At 48.7% G+C, this 18933-nt stretch overlaps 5 protein-coding genes across 5 annotated transcripts; 3 read left to right on the forward strand and 2 right to left on the reverse strand. All coding sequences in view use genetic code 12, as the record gives it.

Moving 5' to 3' along the window:
• Positions 1-2565: 2565 nt before the first annotated feature.
• CTN3 (carnitine O-acetyltransferase) lies at positions 2566-5295 on the forward strand (the record flags this gene model as incomplete). The annotated part of the gene is made up of 1 exon (XM_034153946.1): positions 2566-5295. One exon carries the CDS (start codon positions 2566-2568, stop codon positions 5293-5295), a length of 2730 nt encoding a protein of 909 aa, XP_034013763.1.
• A 3416-nt stretch (positions 5296-8711) lies between these two features.
• DIURU_001407 (uncharacterized protein) lies at positions 8712-9395 on the reverse strand (the record flags this gene model as incomplete). The annotated part of the gene is made up of 1 exon (XM_034153947.1): positions 8712-9395. The coding sequence occupies one exon, from the start codon at positions 9393-9395 to the stop codon at positions 8712-8714; it is 684 nt and encodes a 227-aa protein (XP_034013764.1).
• A 710-nt stretch (positions 9396-10105) lies between these two features.
• DIURU_001408 (uncharacterized protein) lies at positions 10106-11854 on the forward strand (the record flags this gene model as incomplete). The annotated part of the gene is made up of 1 exon (XM_034153948.1): positions 10106-11854. The coding sequence occupies one exon, from the start codon at positions 10106-10108 to the stop codon at positions 11852-11854; it is 1749 nt and encodes a 582-aa protein (XP_034013765.1).
• An 857-nt stretch (positions 11855-12711) lies between these two features.
• DIURU_001409 (uncharacterized protein) lies at positions 12712-12981 on the reverse strand (the record flags this gene model as incomplete). The annotated part of the gene is made up of 1 exon (XM_034153949.1): positions 12712-12981. One exon carries the CDS (start codon positions 12979-12981, stop codon positions 12712-12714), a length of 270 nt encoding a protein of 89 aa, XP_034013766.1.
• Positions 12982-13610: 629 nt separating this feature from the next.
• Positions 13611-17585, forward strand: ADE6 (phosphoribosylformylglycinamidine synthase; the record flags this gene model as incomplete). Its single annotated transcript, XM_034153951.1, has 1 exon — positions 13611-17585. The coding sequence occupies one exon, from the start codon at positions 13611-13613 to the stop codon at positions 17583-17585; it is 3975 nt and encodes a 1324-aa protein (XP_034013767.1).
• Positions 17586-18933: the final 1348 nt, after the last annotated feature.

Consider the following 18933-nt stretch of genomic DNA (forward strand, 5'->3'; position numbering starts at 1 on the left):
CAGTGAGATGCACGGTGGTGAGGGTGACTGCTTCCTGCTCAATAGGGGGGGATTTGTCATCCTTGTAGAAGAGAAAAAAGAATGGGTCCCTCGACGAAGCTAAATGCGCAAGGCATAGCGGCAGCTTGTGCGGTGTGTCGTATCCCACCGGGTGATACCTCACCGGATTATAATTACGCATCTTTCTTTCCGTTAGACGTTTATTGCCAAATGACGTTTGTTGATTGAATACGTCAAATACGGCATGTCGTACACCCCATATGCTCACCGTATTCTTGGCGGACTTGCGCCGCACTCACTTCACGATGTTTTTTTTTTTCTCAGTAACAATTAGGTTTTGGTGCATGGACGCCCCCCTGGGTGGAGAGACATTCGCACCGGCCCACCGGGGGCTTAGCTACCGCGACCAACGCCAAAATGGCTCACATGGAATCGATGGAATTGCCGGATAGTCACCGTTCACTATTAATTCGCTCATCCCCACGCTTTATCAATTTTGTGGATGGTAAATACCGGGAGTTCCGACGCTATCTTTCTCCTATTACCGGTATCTTCCTAAGCCCATTTAACGAAAGAAAACTTCGAAACTTCTGACCACGAGTTTTGAATTGTCACAATTGCAAAAACACATGTACGGTTCATCAAGAGGTTTTGCTTTGTGAATTGTTATGGTTGCTGTGGTGCGGGTGTGGAGCTGAGCCTCTCCCACGTGACACAAATGGTGAACAACTCCGGTGCGGCCCGCTATCGGAGAAGTCCAGCTAATGGGAGAATCGGGTGAGACAATTTCGAGATTACCAGATACAATTTTGAATCTCCGATCAATCTTGGTAAAGTTTGGATATTGAAGAGTTCAGTTGTGGTTACTTCGAATATTGGCGCAACTTACATGAAGTGTTCTGCGTTTTGATACAATGACCAAGTCTTGAAGAATTGAGGACCTGAGGCGGAAGAATCGATTGATGAAAAGTGATGTTCCTATTTCCAACACATATCCTCCTTGTCCAAGCGCTAACTTTTCACTTGGGTCAACTGATATTGCGATGAAAATTGCTATTGTGGCATATCGCAAATAACTTGAAAATCCTATTGATTCTGTTCGACGCCGCTAGCGTTGTGTATGAACGATCTCAGCAAGCGTTTTTGACCTCAATGTTGGTGTGGGCAGCAGCATGTGACCAGCATTCAAGAAGGGGTCACTAAGCACTAACTTTATTCCAAAACCCTCGAAATCAATCAATTTTGTTCGTTTAACCAGTTGGATGATTGTTTAGGCCTTCGTCAGCGTAGGGACACAATCGAAATCGCCTCTAAAGCAACAGAAACTCTTCTACACGTTCATTGTGAGGTGTTGAAGGTGATACCTACAAAACCATGGAGGTGTCGTTCAAAGTCGAGGTGACTCGTTGAGCTTTTTTGAGGACCATGAAATGAGGTAAGCCGATATTATGTTTCACAGTTATAATGACGAATTACTGTATCGGTGGTGCGAGTAACTAATGATTCTGGAACGGTGGACAGAGATCGTAAGGTACTTGTGACAGAATTGACCACTTCAATTGGATGGTCCACGCATACCTGGGACAGAGTTGTTGTTCACTGTGGCTTGCATTCATCCATCCGCCGATATTGCTTTCGTGGGACGTCGAGATATCTCCATTCGACGATCCTTAAACTTGAGGATACCAGGGAATCCTTGAGTAAAAATAAAGTTTTCGCCACTCATTGCGAATGAAATCTTCAAAGAAATGCGATTTTGATGTACTCAGAGGACTTAATGAGCCGTATATGGCCCGAAAGAGGGCTCTCTTTCCTTATGTTTGGCCAATTATGTTAAACCGCAATTTTTATTCAAAAAAAAAGGCACTGTGGCCGAGTGGTCTAAGGCGGCAGACTCAAGCTTATCATAGCTTCTCGACTGTGAGGTTGGGGTTTCTGTTATCGTAAGATGCGCGTGTTCGAATCACGTCGGTGTCATTATTTTTTCGTTCTCGAACTCTGTATGCTTTTTATTTACATCTCTGCTCTATGTTGGGTCGATTCCTTCAACTCTTTCATCTCATTATTCTAACCTCAATAGAATTGTTGTCTTGGCTCGGCTACACCCACCCCTCTTATCGCCCCCACCCAACATTCGGATCTCCCCACTATGTACGCTTTATCTACCCGGCCAATCACAGTGCGCGCTCCCTCCAGGCTCGGCGCCGCTTTCTCAGCCCTTGGATAATGACTGTGCTTAACTCCAGCCACCGGCAGGGTACGTCCCCCCTAACCTCATCTACAGATTTTAGCCCTAAACACTACCCTCTGTTACTTTCCCCTGGTAGCACATTCCCTTCCAGATCCCGGGCTTAGGCGATAGTCGTACCCCTCGTACCGCTCGGCTACCCCACACAATCGGAACACCACTGGCGCCATACTCCGGAGTTCGCCCTGCAGACAAGCCCCCTCACCGCGCCCGCCTAGGCCTCTCACTCCGAAATGAAATCATATAAACCCACCACTTACTGCCCCCACTATCTTACCCCACACACCACACTCGAATCCATCTAAAGCTTTTCAAAGATGGCCTCGATGTATGAGCTAGAGGACCAGTTGCCGAGATTGCCCGTGCCGCCGTTGACCCAGACAGTCAACCAGTTGCTCACGGCGCTCAAGCCGCTCCTCTCGCTGGAGGAGTACCTCGAAGTGTACGAGGAACTGGCCCATTTCTTGAGTGACCCGACGATCAACTTGATCCAGAAACACTTGGAGCTGGCGCTGGCCAACCCCGAGGTGCTGTGCTACCTCAATGCCGTCACTGGCGACACCGCCCCGGGGATCTACGGGGAGTTGAGAGGCGACACGTTACCGAGAAATCCCTACCTCGTACTCGCTGAAGACCCTTACAGCAAAGCGTTACATCCTCCCACAATGTGTGAACGCGCTGCCAGCTTGGTTAACTCGACGCTTAAGTTTGTCATCGCCGTTCGTAACGAGACGTTGAAGCCCGACGTTACTCCGAAAAATGGTAAGCCGTTGACGATGAGAGGGTTCCGCAACTTGTTTGGCTGCACCCGGATCCCGGCTCCGGACTCGCTGTTCAACCACGTCACCATGTACAAGTACAACGACATCAATGACTCGCGCCACATCATCATTATTTGCAACAACCAGTACTACAAGTTGGAATTGCTCACGTTGTACACCCCCGAGGAGTACGCTGAAACCAAGTCCAAGCATAAGATCTGGTTCAACGACCACGAGTTGCTGACGATCTTGCAACAGGTGGTGTTGGAGGCGGAGCAGGTGGACCAGATCACCTCCAACCGCAACTCGGTGGGGTGCTTGACCACTCAGAGCTTCGGTATGTGGAAGGACGGCCGTGCGGAGCTTTTGAAGCTGAATGCCGAACAGATCCGCGCCATTGACGATGCCCTTTTCGTGCTTGTGCTTGACCCTGAACTGAAGCCCGTCACCGACGAAGAGAAGACGGTGTGCATTTCCCACGGCACCTCGGAATTGGTTCCCGGAACTAACATCCAACGCGGTACCTGTACTTCGCGCTGGTACGATAAGCTCCAGCTTATCGTTGCTGGTAACGCCACCGCCGGTATCGTATGGGAGCTGGCGCTGATGGACCTGACGGCGATCTTACGTTTCATCCTGGACATCTACACCGACTCGGTGCTCAAGCTCGCCAAGAATATCAATGGCCACCAGTACACGTTGTTTGACCCTAACACCCAGTTTGTGCTGGCTGACGGCAAGATTATCAAACCTGAGCCGGAGTACATCACGTTCAACTTTACCCCTGAGCTTCTGACGCTTGTGCGGCTCTCAGAAACCCGGTTGGCCGACTTGGTCACCCAGCACGAGTACGTCACTTCAGTGCTCAAGTTGGACCTGCACTTGATATCGAAGGTGGGGTTGCTGGTGGACCTGGTGCTTCAGATTGCGTTCCAAGTGGCTAACTACTCGTTGTACGGGCGTATGGTGAACACGTTGGAACCCATCACCACGCGTAAGTTCAGAGACTCGCGCACTGAGCTTATCCCCATCCAAAACGATCACATCACCAACTTAGTCAAGCTCTTCATCACGCTGGCCTCGCAGGAGGACAAATGGAACTGGTTCAAGAAGTGCTGTGAGACCCACCATCGTCAGTACCTTGACGCCATGCAAGGCCGCGGGTTTGAGCGTCATCTTATGGCGCTCACCCAAGTGTGCAAGCGGTCTAGTGCCCGGGCTAACTTGAACTCGATCAACCCGAACTTGGATCCGATTCCTGATCTTTCGCGAAGCAAAGAGGATATCCCTCTTTTGACAAACCCGCTTATGCTGAAGATCTCGTCGCCGGAGTTACTCATCTCCAACTGTGGTAACCCTGCCCTCCACCTTTTCGGCATCCCTCCCGCCATTGACCAAGGGTACGGGATTGGCTACATCATCCAAAAGGACCGGGTGTTGGTGACCATGTGCTCCAAGTACCGTCAAGCCCGGAGACTTCTCTCCACCGTCACTCAAGTGCTTGGCGACTTCAGACGGATGTTGGTGCTGAGACTGGACTTCGTCATGAAGATCAACGACTCGCTGGCGCGTAAGCTCGAATTGCAACGCTTGCGTATCCAGAAGGAGTTGAAGAACGTCCGTAACGATCTGGTGGCGTTGCGTCGCCCCATCGAGTTGACCACTGACCGTGACTTTGAAGAGTACGAGTCGCTGGTGGAACGCCGCTTCGACTACGCGGAAAACTTGGCCCAAAAGCTGAAGCCTCGTTCTGCTACTTCTTCGGCGGCAACTGAGACGACACCCGCTGCCTCCACTCCCATGGTCACCATCGACCTGGAGTTGCTGATCCACCAGTACTACCCTGACGGGGAAGACAACACCACCGCTCGTAACCGTGGTCGCCTGGACTCGCAACAGCTGATTGGCTCTGAGGAGTACGACATTTTGGGGGGCTACGGCTACTTTGACATCGGTGAAGTCGAGTTGAGATCGGAAGAGTTGCTGCGAAACGAACTGTATTTGAATCTGCGGACCACCTCCCAGTTCCACTCGCGGGCTCACTCGCGGGCCCACCTGAGATTGCACTCTCGTCGTAACTCGAACACCGATCTCCATCGGATGAACGATCTCAAGGAGAAGCACTCGCTTTCCGAACGCATTCGTGACCGCCTTGTGTTGGACAGCGATGACAACTTCGTTGGCAAGCGCCGCAGCGCCCTGCCCGAGTTGAAGACTCCCCGGTCGTTGCCTCAGGATATTAAGGCAAGAGTGGGACGGCAATTGGATGTCCGCTCGTTCGAGTAAACCCCTACATATATATATTTATTGATTTGAATGCAACGACGTTTATGGAATGAAAGAACAAAAGTCACAAGTATCAGCTGGTGCGCTGAATTACTTCTTCGGGGATCCATAGTTACTAGCTCATTCAGCTCAACACTGTAGTCTCTATGTACGTCGATTTGGCTTGAGAAGTCTCCTAGTCGGTAGCGCAACTGTTGGCAGATCTATCACACTTGCAGGCTACAATGTGACAATTCCTTCACTTTGGAACAAACATGGTATATCAGCAAAATCATGGCCTGGCGATTATATGGGGGTATACATGGTATCCAGCAGTTGCAGGCCCCAGGTCGAAGGGTGTTTCCCTGGAAAAAATGAATAAGCGTCGTCAATCCATGCCTGCTGGTTTGTCGCTCGTATTGTCGGCTTATGGTGACCTCATCGACAAGGGTGTCGGGGTGTAAGTGGTATGACTCAGCTCATAAATAGGGAAGTTTTGGAAAGATGATACCGAAAATAAGCAGGAACGAGCTAGATACAAATATCCTATCGGCGAGAGATACTTCTTTTAGATTTGCCATCATCAATGAGGGGAAGCTAACAATGCGACCCCGTCTAATGCAAGCCCTAGAAATTTCAAGGCTATTGTCTCTTTATAACGGATAATGCCCATCTTGTAAGATGTCAGCAGCTGAGTGTGAAGCAAGAATTATAGGCAAAATCAAAGATATTTGCTAAACTGTTTTGTAAGTGAAATCTAACCACGGTATCCATTTGACTCCAGAAAAAGGCCTGAAATCAAATCTTTCCATTGGTATAGAAACAATAGCCGTCAAATCAGTGGGTTAAATTTAATGCTTGGCCTGTCATAGCTTTGTCAAATATATCCTGTATATTATTTTCCGCGCCCGTCGTCAAATCCTGCATACACATTCTCTGCACTCGTCAAAAATTATTTCGAATGAAAATTTCAAAATTTTTTTCAATACTTTGAATTCATGATGTAAACTTTTCCATCTAGCAAACAGTATAATTGTTCTGTGGAGCTTGGAATGTTGAATAATGAATCCTAATCCAGTATACGTTTTGTTAATTCGACCAAACAGGATGCCTATTCGACCAAATAGGACATCGAAAATATCCATACATAAGTGATATTCATGTACGCAGGACAAACACGTTACAAGCCAACACATGCTAAATAACATATAAAACACTAATTATCATAAACAGGACTAGTTAGTCTACTAATAGAACAACTTGATCAAAGTCTGTTCTACATATGAATATTCCACTTGTGTATACACCTCAAGAGTGTGTGGCTTTTGTGGATCAAGTTCAACAACAAAGAACTCGTCTAAGTGGGATTTTTGTACTCAGGTGCACTGCGAGAGATGGAAAAGACAAGAGAAATGCCTGCACACAGTAGTTCCGACTGCATGACATTTGTGAACTTCCGACCGAATGTGTTCACAGCTTATATTACACTCAAGAGAAGAATAGACAACACCACCGTGATGTACACGACTGACATGGTATTTATGACGGCAAATGGGATTTTTCTGAATTTTTCTGAATTTTTCTCCGAAAAACTTTAAAGTGTGTTATAAAATCACGAGAAATCGCCAGAATCAAACCAATAGCTCCATAAAATTCTATGGTACTGGAAGTATATTTGAGGTGACTTTGGGTGAGTTGACGTCAAAACTGGTGGATCTAAGTGAGGTTTTGTACTAAAAAAAAACTTTTTTTTTTTGCAAAATTTTTCTTTGCACTCTTCTGGGTTTCAAACATGGCCTATCACATTTTGTGAGCATTAAAATTCATTTGTGATGTTCGTAGCAGTAATGAGAAAGGTATAACACCTAATCTAGATCAATACCTATATGCAGGTGCATGTGAGAAGATGCAGGACATGACAGGGTGAGCTATAATATGCACTTACAGAGCTAATAGCTCGTATTTCTCAGCGTCGTTATGGTTTTTAAGCACGTATATTTGGTGTGATGGGTTCAAGGTGGTGTTGGCATCAATGCTGGGACAAAAATCACGCTTCCAAGGTTTGAGGTTCTGCACACAAGCACTGCATGTGCATATGGACGACAAATTTTCAATCTGGTTTTTCATGACGTATATGACATTCTAGAAAGAATTGAAATACACCACCGTAAAGTATACGGTGAAGATAGAATTTACAACGGCAAATGGGATTTTTCTAAATTTTCATACGAAAAACTTTAAAGTGCGATATAAAATCAGGAAAATTTGGTACAGACTTCCCGTTTGCTCCTTAAACTTCTTTGGCACCAGAAGTATTGTAGGTAAATATCTGGGCGAGTTGAAGTTTGATTTGAGTTAGTTGCAGGTTTGTCAAGGCTAAAGATTGGGGAAGATTGATAGAATGATCCTTTTGCCTTGTAATCATTGTTGGTATCTGAAGTATTGCTGGTGTGTTTCTGGGTGAATCAATGATAAATTTGACGTAGTTGGAGTAGGGGCACTCTTCTGGCACTACCTGCAGGACGACCAGACAATCGTGGCGCTACAAGTTGCAAATCGCAAGAAAGATTGATACTACCGTCGTACTTGTAATACGCTTGGCCACTGGCTGCAGAAGTCTCATGGAGTTTGATGGGATACTAAGGTACCTGACAGAGTTTAATCGGCTGAAGTTGCAAAAAGAATGGTCCCTAGCGGGATCGAACCGCTGATCTTGGCGTTATTAGCACCACGCCTTAACCAACTGGGCCAAGGGACCGTTCGTGAAAAATTTAATTTACGGTATATTCAGTTTTACAAGTAATCTGCAGTTTTGACGCTCCTGCGGTCAGATATCAATATCAGAGTGGTCGTGTGATTGCACTTCATTTCATCAAGTTGAATATTTATCCGAATTTAGTCAAAGTGGTCTCTACATTGTTACAGCAAAAGATATAAACGAAATTTATGGCTTAGTATTGATGCAAATTTGAAAATATGAAGTTCTCAGCTTATATTCATTGCATATGCCATATCCTATGATGGTGATTTATGTGAGCATCGAGTAGACACTTCTTGACTCACATTGAAGTATGCTACCATAATAGCCGGTTCGAATATGAGTGTGAGTTGGTGGTGGTAAGCAATGTTGATTCACTGAACAAAGTTTATCATGCAATTTTGGATGGTACCGCGTTAAACTCGTCATACTTCAACAAGCCATCCAGAATCGGTGATACTTCTTTGCCGTCGTCGATTTTTGTTTGCGAGCGTCACAAATGTCAGCGAAAGTAACTTGGTGAAACGAAACTACCTGATTCGCGCTTGACGTCATGGATGCTGTTGGTTGTAGTGGCATTTTTCCGATTGATAGCTTTAAATTGCCAAGGAGCGACAATAGATAATCCCTGATTTGCTGATGGTGCAGGGACACATAAATGTCATCCCTGCTCTCTTTTTCAAAATAATGAAAACCAATTGGGTAAAATATTCAAAACGGAAACAATGATATCACGCACTTCCGCTTCTTTGGAACCATCAAGCACGTCCTCTGCTTTCAAATCATATACTTGCTTTCGAAATGGTCGGATGCTATCCTCATACTCCGTCGAAAGCTCGTTCTCCTTAGGAATGAGCATAGCAAGAAGCTCAAGCACGTTCCCTAAACGATCGTAGTCGTCCATAAATTGGTATATCCGTGCAAGTAGCGTCCAAGCCTCTCTGCACCAATGAGGATGAGGCTCATCGTTGTGAGGAAACGTGATACATAAAATCTTCATTTCCTCATAAAATTTCATGTAGACGCTGAATGAAATGGCATCAATCACTTTTGTGAGATATTGCTGAGCTTTCAATTCTGATGCATCGTGGAGATCAAGAACCCGTCGATCGGTCAAAGTGTCAAGCGACTCAAGCTTCCTTTGAAGACTCCAGTTAAATAACTTAGTTTCCCCATCAACGTCAGCTCGTAAGGCATTGAACTTCAACTCCTTTAAGTAGCGGATGGCTTCAATTGAGGACTTTTCAGAGCCATCGTATAGACTTCTAAGCATCATCATAGGCCCACTGTCCGTCGTCGATGAGCCGCCATATTTCGACAGCTTCCGCTGTTCGTGTGGTTTGCCAGAGGTCAGCTTAGACATTAGTCTTAGTGGCAGTCCAACTGGATGGAGCTGTCAATTGTGCGCATCAAGGTGGTGATGAGGCTAAGAGGTAAACAACGACAATTAAACGAGCAAACAAAAACAAACATGACGAATATTACCATGAAGGCTCTTGTTAGATTACGAATCAATTAGTGGTGGACAAGAAATTGTAGGTGGAAACTAAGGTTGAGCGACGAGATGGCATTCATTATTAAGTGCATCGCCGTGTACACACACGACTTCAGCTCAAGAAATTGATTACATTCTGATTCTACAATTTGAAAACACACCCGAAACCAGCTACTTTGTCAACATAATGTCAACTTACAAGTTTGAATCAAGGAACTTCTCCCAAACATATGATGTTGTCTTCAATTTGCAAAAATTGCAAGTTTCAAGAAAGAACCGATACCAAATCTTGAACTTATTCAATGTATGTTACTTTACATCAAACCACCCGTGGTAAGTTACCACTAAAGGATTTGATATCAAACAGACGACTTAAATCAAATTTGGTGCTATTTACTACCTGCACACGACGACATTCTCATTGAATCAAACAATGAAGTGAAAACGACTATTCCGTGGAACTTCCTCCCTTTGGAGCGCTAAAGGGGCCACGACCTGTCGTTGACAAACCCTGCCACCATCCCATTTGAGCAGATTAGCATTGGCACCGTTACATGTCTTTATCCAACCATGGGTGCATGGCGCGGTTTGAAGACCTCCCTCGTGAGATCCAGAGACAAATCTACTCGCTCCTCGATGTGCCTCTGATCTGTCGAGCTTACGTGGCATTCGCTCCACACCCATGTGTTGGGCCGGCAGCCAATTGTCTCCAGACGCGTGTGGTGGCAGTATCCCTTGATGCCACAGAACGGTGTCCTTATAAAGTTACATTTGACGTACTCGCCCAACTCCCGCCATGCGATGTTAAGGTAACCACAACGGTGAAAATGTGGCGTCTAACAGCTCATCAGCTCAATCAGGTGGAGGTGAAACTGCTTGATGTGACAATAAGCGGTGACGGCATATATCGTGATAACGGCAAATGGTTTGAAAAAGAAATGCAAAACTTAAAGCACCCTATCAACAATCTCGAGGTTATTAATGTGACGTTTGATGCCTCCTATATCTCAGAGGGAATCGGTCTGTTGACTGCCAAAGATTGTCTAATATATAATATGAGGAGCTTGGCGACGGATGCCAGTCTTCAGCGATTACGCATTGAAAACTGCCAGATTAATGGATTCTACTTGCCACAGACACTTACCGACGTTACGTTAATCAATGCCAGCAGTGACAACGTATCGTGGCAATTGCCTAATCTCCGAAATGTCGAAGTCGATTCCCACTACGATAATTTACCATGGAACCAAGTGGAAGAATTGACCATCTATAACTCCATGCCAAACTATAGTCGGTTGGATAATGTGAGGGACTTGAAAATCAAAAAGTTAAACTCATGGTTGCAATTTGAGGGAGTTTATTGTCCAAATCTCAAGAAGTTGGAACTTGATAGGGATCACCTGCTAGAATTGTTAGAGGTCTTCGAGGATAACGACGTCCTGAATTTGTTGGAGGCATCACAAAAAAGAGGCATCACCGAATTGCTCGCCGTGGATTATTCCGTATCCAATCTTGATCATTTTCAGCTGCTCAGAATTGTTGAGATGTCTTTGTATGAGCCGATGACAGACCAGCTCAAATTGCCCCAAACATTAGAGAAACTCACATTATGCACCAGCGAACCCGTTACTGGTATTCCTGAGCAAATCAAGGAATTTATATTGTGGTCCAACATGATTGATGTGTCCATCAGTTCTTCTGGTTTGCGCGAGGCCGATTTGATAAATGTGCGGAACGCTTCAATTCACTGTCCTCAACTTGTATCCTTGTCAGTTCATGTAGCTGATAAGCTAGAGTTGGATACACCCAAAGTGAAGGGTGCTCACGTTTCTCTTGCAAACTACGCCGATAATGCACACATATTGGAGCTACCAGGAGTTTCATCTGTGACGTTGAAAAAATGCGCCATTGATAGCTTAAGATTTGGCCGTATATTGGAACTGTTGGACATACATAATTGTGAGATTAATGATGTTGAGGTGGAGGCGATTAGAGTTTTGGTGAAGCGGAGTGTGATACACAATTCCACCAATATAGTTGCTGATGATGTTGAGTTTGAAAACACGGCGCTCGGCCGTCGCAACAATACCAGCGTCAAGTGTCGTGAATTGTATACCTCCGGTACCCCTCTTCTCGATTCAGAGCTAAACCATGGTATTGAAAGATTGATGGTTTCGAGTCCTTGGAAAAAACAAAGTTCTCGTAGGCCGGGGCATGTATTAGGTTGTCGAGCATTTGCGGGATGCTCAACGTTGCAAAGGCTTACGATTGTGGGCGTTTTCATTGACTGCACCAAATCAGCCCTCTCTTTATCCCAGCGTCAGTGAACACTTTGGAGATACGCAACGTCGACGCTGAAGAGCTTTGGCTCGACTTCGAGGATGAGTGCCAGCTCCAACATTTGGAAATCGTCTGGGAGGTAGCATCGCCGCACTTTGCGAGACCTCCTGCGTACACTATGAGGTCGCTTGGCTTGGTTAACGAGCCACCGTCATTCTACTGTCCCAACATGCTAGGATCCGAACACATCCTTCAATGGCCACGACCGCGATGAACGAAATCATATAATGATGCTAATCTTGTTCTACTCGAAATTTCTGAATGGTTTCGATATCCAATGAGTGCTATCATTCGTCACCAGTGATTGAAGGAAGAATAAACGACATGTGGCGCCCGTTTTAAGATACATATCTGGTCTACATTAAACCCACATTTCCAAATCAATCACGCGAGGAGACGTTTTCGCTTAACCTACGAAATGTGAAACATACGCCACTGTATCGAGTGTACGCTTCCCAGAGCTCACCTAATCAGTCCAGATACTCCATTGATGATCGTTACTAAAATGCATCAAAAGTTGAGTTATGTACTGTAAACGTGTACATCAAAGATGAATTCACTAATACTAATGGTAAATTTATTGAACATAGTGTTTACTTTATGTAGCGCATCCCATGGCAGTTAACGCTATGGTCATCACTAAATAAACATGCCCTTTGCAATCATGAGCTGGTCCACTTTTTTTTGCGTTTAGGAAGTTCAGTGCCGAGGTAAGGGTCAATCCCCGTCAATCGAGGGATGGCCAAAGTCTCTTCCAAATGGTCAGCTGAGTGGATCACCACCTTCGCGGTGGCAACCAAGCACTCCGTAGGTTTATCTTCAAACGTGAAAAACGACGCGTCCATCACTTCTTCTTTTTCTCAGCTTCCTTCTGCTCCTTTTCGAGCTCCCGTCTCAGACCTTTGATCAACTCAAGGTGGCCCACTCTCGACGAGATGAGCTTCTCCGTCAGGGTAGCAAGCTGAGCCTGGTGGCGTTTGGCGAACTTTTGCGCAGCGACGGCCTTTTGCTTCTTGGCCTTGATGATTTTAGGGGCGTAGTTCTTGGGGTTCTGCTGCTTCTTCGTCACCCGGGTCGACTTCTTCGCCTGGAGCTTGATCTTGCCTTGGGCCATGGTCGTGTCGGGGTCACTGGTGCGCGATGGCTAGCGATGAGAAGAGGGGATGGCCACCCACAGAAAAAACCCTACACAGGATACAAATACGGTTCTGACAATATATTGAATCGCAAGTCAACTCCAAAATATCCAATTCTGTAACAACTGTATGAATAAAATGAAGATTAGCTAGATCAAGTTTGGATGCTTCTGTTAGCTTGTTCGTATAGTTGGCGCCGCACGTGGAAGAGTCGAATACAGACAATTAATTAACTGGGGCGAAATAATATTATGCACTCCGATAGCGACGGAATAGAGTGGTACGATGCCAGATTTTAGTGATCTCAGAGGTATACTAATCTGAAACCTAGTTGTAGCCGTTGATCCCACATTCTCACACATTACAGCATTCTTCCGTTACAAATTTTCACTCCATTCTTTGGGTATTTTTGTTTTATTCGGAGTTTATTGCACGGGTAGAGCCCACCTACTGCGATATAGAGTTTTTTTCGCTGCTGGGAGCGCCCCCGGATTCCGAGTCAACCGCCGCCCGCGAGTCACATATAAGCGATTGCTCATCCTGCCTAGGAGACAAACACACCCTCGTTTCCTCCACCCCACTCCCCATCCATCGATCTAGCTGCGCGATGAGCGAAACGTTGCTCGTGTTGCCCGGGCCCCAGGCCTTGTCTCCCTTCCGTGTCTCGGCGCTCGTGCTGGAGATCGAAGCCAAAGCGCCGGCGAAAGTGGCGCTGGTGGCGCTGGTGTACGTCCATTACCTCGCCCTGAAGCAGCCGTTGCTGGACCGCCAGCGGCAATTGGTCGACGTGTTGTTGCAGTACGATACCCCCGCCACCGACAGCGACGCCCCCCTCGTCCAAAACGTGGCCAAGGACTTTGGTGGCGAAAACAACACCTACTTGATCCGCATCATCCCCCGTCCTGGCACCATTTCTCCTTGGTCGCTGAAGGCGACGGATATCGCCCACATCTGTGGTCTTTCTGAAACCGTGGACCGGATTGAGAGAGGGTTGGCTCTCTTGATCGAAACTGACGCCCCCGTCGACTTCGCTTCCGGCGAGCTTTTGACTTCGGTGTTTGACCGTATGACTCAGCTGATCTACGTCAACAAGGCGCCTAACCCTGAAGAGATGTTCGCCCACCACCTGCCTAAACCCTTGGTGACGGTGGACGTGCTTTCGGGTCCTGATAACTTGGCTAAGGCCAATAAGGAGCTTGGTCTCGCCCTTGACCAAGGGGAAATCGATTACCTTATCGATGCCTTCACTAAGGTGATTGGTAGAAACCCCACCGACGTCGAATTGTTCATGTTCGCCCAGGTGAACTCCGAACACTGTCGCCACAAGATTTTCAACGCTGACTGGACCATCGACGGTGCCGCTAAGCCGTTGTCTCTTTTCAAGATGATCCGCAACACTCACGCCAAGAACCCGCAACACACGGTGCTGGCGTACCTGGATAATGCCGCCGTGTTTGACGGTCCCGAAGGGTTCGTGTGGGCTCCCAAGTTCGACCTGAAGCAATGGCACCTGATCAGGGAAACCGTGCAAACGTTGGTCAAAGTGGAAACCCATAACCACCCCACTGCCGTGTCTCCTTTTGCTGGTGCTGCCACTGGTTCCGGTGGTGAAATCAGAGACGAAGCCGCCGTCGGTCGCGGTTCCAAGACTAAAGCCGGTCTCGCTGGTTTCTCCGTTAGTGACTTGAACATTCCTGGCTTTAAACAACCGTGGGAACGCGACGTCGGTAAGCCTAACCACATTGCTCTGTCGCTTGACATCATGCTCGAAGCTCCCATTGGTTCTGCTGCCTTCAACAACGAATTTGGTCGTCCCGCTATTAACGGTTACTGGCGGACATTGACTACCGAAGTGACCAACGCTGAAGGTAAACAAGAGACTAGAGGGTTCCACAAGCCCATCATGTTGGCCGGTGGTATGGGGGCCATCCGTCCGCTGCTTGCCCTCAAGAACAAGCGCATTACTCCCGGGGCTAAGCTTATCGTTTTGGGCGGTCAGCTGATGCTTATTGGTCTCGGTGGTGGCGCCGCCTCGCTGGTTTCTTCTGGTGAAGGGCTGGCGGAACTCGATTTCGCCTCGGTGCAACGTGGTAACCCTGAGCTTCAACGTAGAGCCCAGGAAGTGATTTCCGCCTGTGTTGAGCTCGGCGCCGAAGAAAACCCCATCCAGCTGATCCACGATGTCGGTGCCGGTGGTCTTTCCAACGCCCTCCCTGAATTGGTCCACGATAACGACTTGGGCGCCCAGTTCGAGCTCAGAGACATCTTGTCGCTTGAACCGGGTATGTCGCCGATGGAGATCTGGTGTAACGAATCGCAAGAACGGTTTGTTCTTGGTGTCGCTCCTGAAGACCTCGACACCTTCAAGAAGATGTGTGAGCGGGAACGGTGTCCCTTCGCCGTTGTCGGTACCGCTACCGAAGAGAAGAGACTCGTGCTTACCGATTCGTTGCTTAAGCTGACTCCCATTGACTTGGAAATGCTGGTGCTCTTTGGTAAGCCGCCTAAGATGCTGCGTACCGCTACCACTGCCAACTTACAGCTCCAACCGTTCTCTACCGACAAGCTTGAGATCGCGGAGCTGGTGGATCGGGTGATGCATTTGCCCGCTGTCGGTTCCAAGCTGTTCCTCATCACTATCGGTGACCGGTTCATCACCGGTTTGGTCGACCGCGACCAGATGGTTGGCCCGTGGCAAGTGCCCGTGGCTGACTGCGGGGTCACTGCCACCTCGCTCGGCCCTGAAATCCTCCACACCGGTGAGGCGATGGCGATGGGCGAGAAGCCGACGTTGGCGCTTATCCTGGCGGCGGCGCTGGCGAAGATGGCCGTCGCCGAGTCGTTGTTCAACTTGTTGCTGGCGGACGTCACCAGCCTCGACGCCGTCAAGTTGTCGGCGAACTGGATGCTGGCGGCGCTGCACCCTGGTGAAGGCGCTAAGCTCTACGAGGCCGTGGAAGCGTTGGGTATGGACTTGTGCCCTGCTTTGGGCGTCGCCATCCCCGTGGGTAAGGACTCGATGTCGATGAAGATGAAGTGGGACGGCGGCGAAGTTACCGCTCCCCTTGCGCTTACCATCACCGCATTTGCCCCTGTGGCCGATACCCGCCGCAACTGGACACCGCAATTGCAGCGCCGCGACGACACCTTGTTGGTGTTGGTGGCGCCCACCAGCCACGCCCGCTTGGGTGGGCTGGCTTTGGCTCAAGTTTACGGTGCTGTTGGCAACGATGCCCCCAACGTTGACGATGCCCAAGCACTCAAGAACGTGTTGGAAGCGATGATTGCCCTCCACCAAACTGACCTTGTGCTCGCCTACCACGACCGTTCCGAAGGTGGTCTTTTCACCACCGTCGCCGAGATGGCGTTCGCCGGGCGTTGTGGCGCTGAAGTTGAGGTCAACGACGAAGACGTGGTGGCGGCGCTTTTCAACGAAGAGCTCGGGGCTGTGTTTCAAGTGTCTGCTGCTGACTACGACAAGTTTGTCGCCCACTTCCACGCCCACAACGTCGCTCCCGAGGCCATCAGAGTGGTGGGTAAGCCCGTGTTCGACACCCTGGTGGTGCGCGTCGTTCACAACGGCAACGACGTCTACGCCCTGCTGAGAGCCCAGCTCCAAGAACAGTGGGCCGAGACCTCGTACACCATCCAGAAGTTGCGTGATAACCCCACCACCAGCACCCAAGAATTCGAAAACATCGCCGACGACAAAGACCCCGGTATCCTGTACCAATTAACCTACGACCCCGTCGCCAACTTGAAACAATTGCAACTGCTGCTGCTGCGCCCTAAGGTGGCGATCTTGCGTGAACAGGGGGTGAACTCGCAACAGGAGATGGCGTGGTGCTTCTCGCAAGCCGGGTTCGACGTTTATGACGTCCACATGAGCGACTTGTTGCTGGGCGCCGTGCTGCTCGACTCGTTTGTCGGGCTCGCCGCCTGCGGTGGGTTCTCGTTCGGTGACGTCTTAGGCGCCGGCGCCGGGTGGGCGAAGCTGGTGTTATACAACGACCGTGCTCGCGCCGAATTCGAGCGTTTCTTCCAACAACGTGAAGACACCTTCGCCTTTGGTGCCTGTAACGGGTGTCAATTCCTCTCGCGGATTGCTGAGTTAATCCCCGGCACTGAGAACTGGCCCACGTTCGAACGCAACCTCAGTGAACAATACGAGGCTCGTTTCGTCATGGTGGAGGTTGACGCCGCGGCGCTGAACAACTCGATCTTCCTCCAGCTGATGAAGGGGCTGAAGCTCCCCATCGCTGTTGCCCACGGCGAAGGGCGCGCCCACTGGGCGCTGGCGGACAAGCACGCCAACTTCGACCAGGCGGCGGTGCGCTACGTCGACAACTACGGCAACGTCACCCAGCAATACCCGTTCAACCCCAACGGGCTGCCTGACGGCATTGCCGGGATCACCAACGCCAACGGGCGGGTGTTAGCTATGATGCCCCACCCGGAACGGGTGTGTCGCCTCGAGCTGAACTCGTGGTACCCCAAGGACCAGCTGGCGGCCTGGGAAGGCTACGGGCCCTGGATCGAATTGTTCAAGCTGGCCAGACAATGGGTGGAAAGCCACCAGTAAACTTTACCATAAACTTAAATCATAGAACACTGTAAAATTATCCACGTAATCGGAAAATGGAATGCTCAAATTATAGATTATATTGTAAGGCGCTCTCGTTCTTCATTTGCGACGCTACAACGAAATCTCGCTCACTAGGAGATTATCCCCGAATCTCGGGACAGGATATTAGTGCGACGATGACGTCATTGGCCTTTTGAAGCTAATGCCTAATCTTATGCAAACCCCCCACACTTTGACACATGGATACATTAGGGGAACTTGAGGCACCAACTGTAATGCGTGCACACTTGACCGTCACCTCTTAAGCCTCAAATCGCTAGTGGGCACAAGGTTCTAGTTATTCAGACCAATTAATCGAGCACGGCTCCTCCCTCGTCGCATTGACGACGTCGCCACCACCCTATACGAAGAATACATGAGTCGCACTTCCCAGAATAGGCTACAGCCAGCCATCTTTCGTACTCCTCGCAGTGAGCATCGATCAAGGCCCGCTTTGTGGTAGATCCAGAATACGATACAACAATGATAAAAAACTCTAGAAAAGAGACATCTTGGTAAACCAGGCCCGCTGATAATTTTGATGCCCATAACAACTCTAAATTCCGTTGACCCTCCTGTCACGTCGTCATGTATCTACAAAAATTTCGTATAGCTCATAGGCGTATTGCAAAAAACAATGACCATCGCCGTATAGCCGTCGACGACTATAAAAACTGCCATTACCGCTCTCTACTCTTTATTCTTTTCCACCACTTGGCTTTCTACCAGCATTGTCTGAAGGGGGGTAATGGTCTACCGGGACGCCGGTAGATTCAGCACTTTCCCTGATGGCTCTGTTGGTAGCCCCAGTTAGTTGTATGTCTTTCCCGAGACAAAGATCCCCCCACGAGCGGTAGGGAGACTCACAAAGCAGAGCTTGAGGCGCGGTGCTTCTCGTCATCCCGCAGTCTCCTGAGGCCACCCTTGGACCGGTTATTGCCATGTGGTTTTGGCCACCGACGGACACACTCAGGCGAAGTGGAGGTGGTCTGCTACGTCAGCTCACGCTATAAGCAGGGACACGGACTACCGAGGGTCAAAGACACCTGCTGGGCGATTCCTAGTATTTATTGATTGACGCTACAAAATGATGGTTCCTTTTTTTTATCCCAGAGCCGCCATTGACTTCCTGGTTTTGGTGTGACGACGCCTTAACTGGTAATGAGGGTAATCGAGGATTACTGCCTAATGCACCGGCTACGTCTTCGGTTGTAGGGGTTTGAGATGACCCGCTTGAGCCCGTGACGGGTTATGGGTTTCCGCGTCGCTACGCTGTGGTTCCGCTTCGCTGGGGGGGGGGGGGGGG

The sequence above is a fragment of the Diutina rugosa genome (assembly GCF_008704595.1).
Source record: "Diutina rugosa strain CBS 613 chromosome Unknown scaffold25_size169986, whole genome shotgun sequence".
Lineage (NCBI taxonomy): Eukaryota > Fungi > Ascomycota > Pichiomycetes > Serinales > Debaryomycetaceae > Diutina > Diutina rugosa.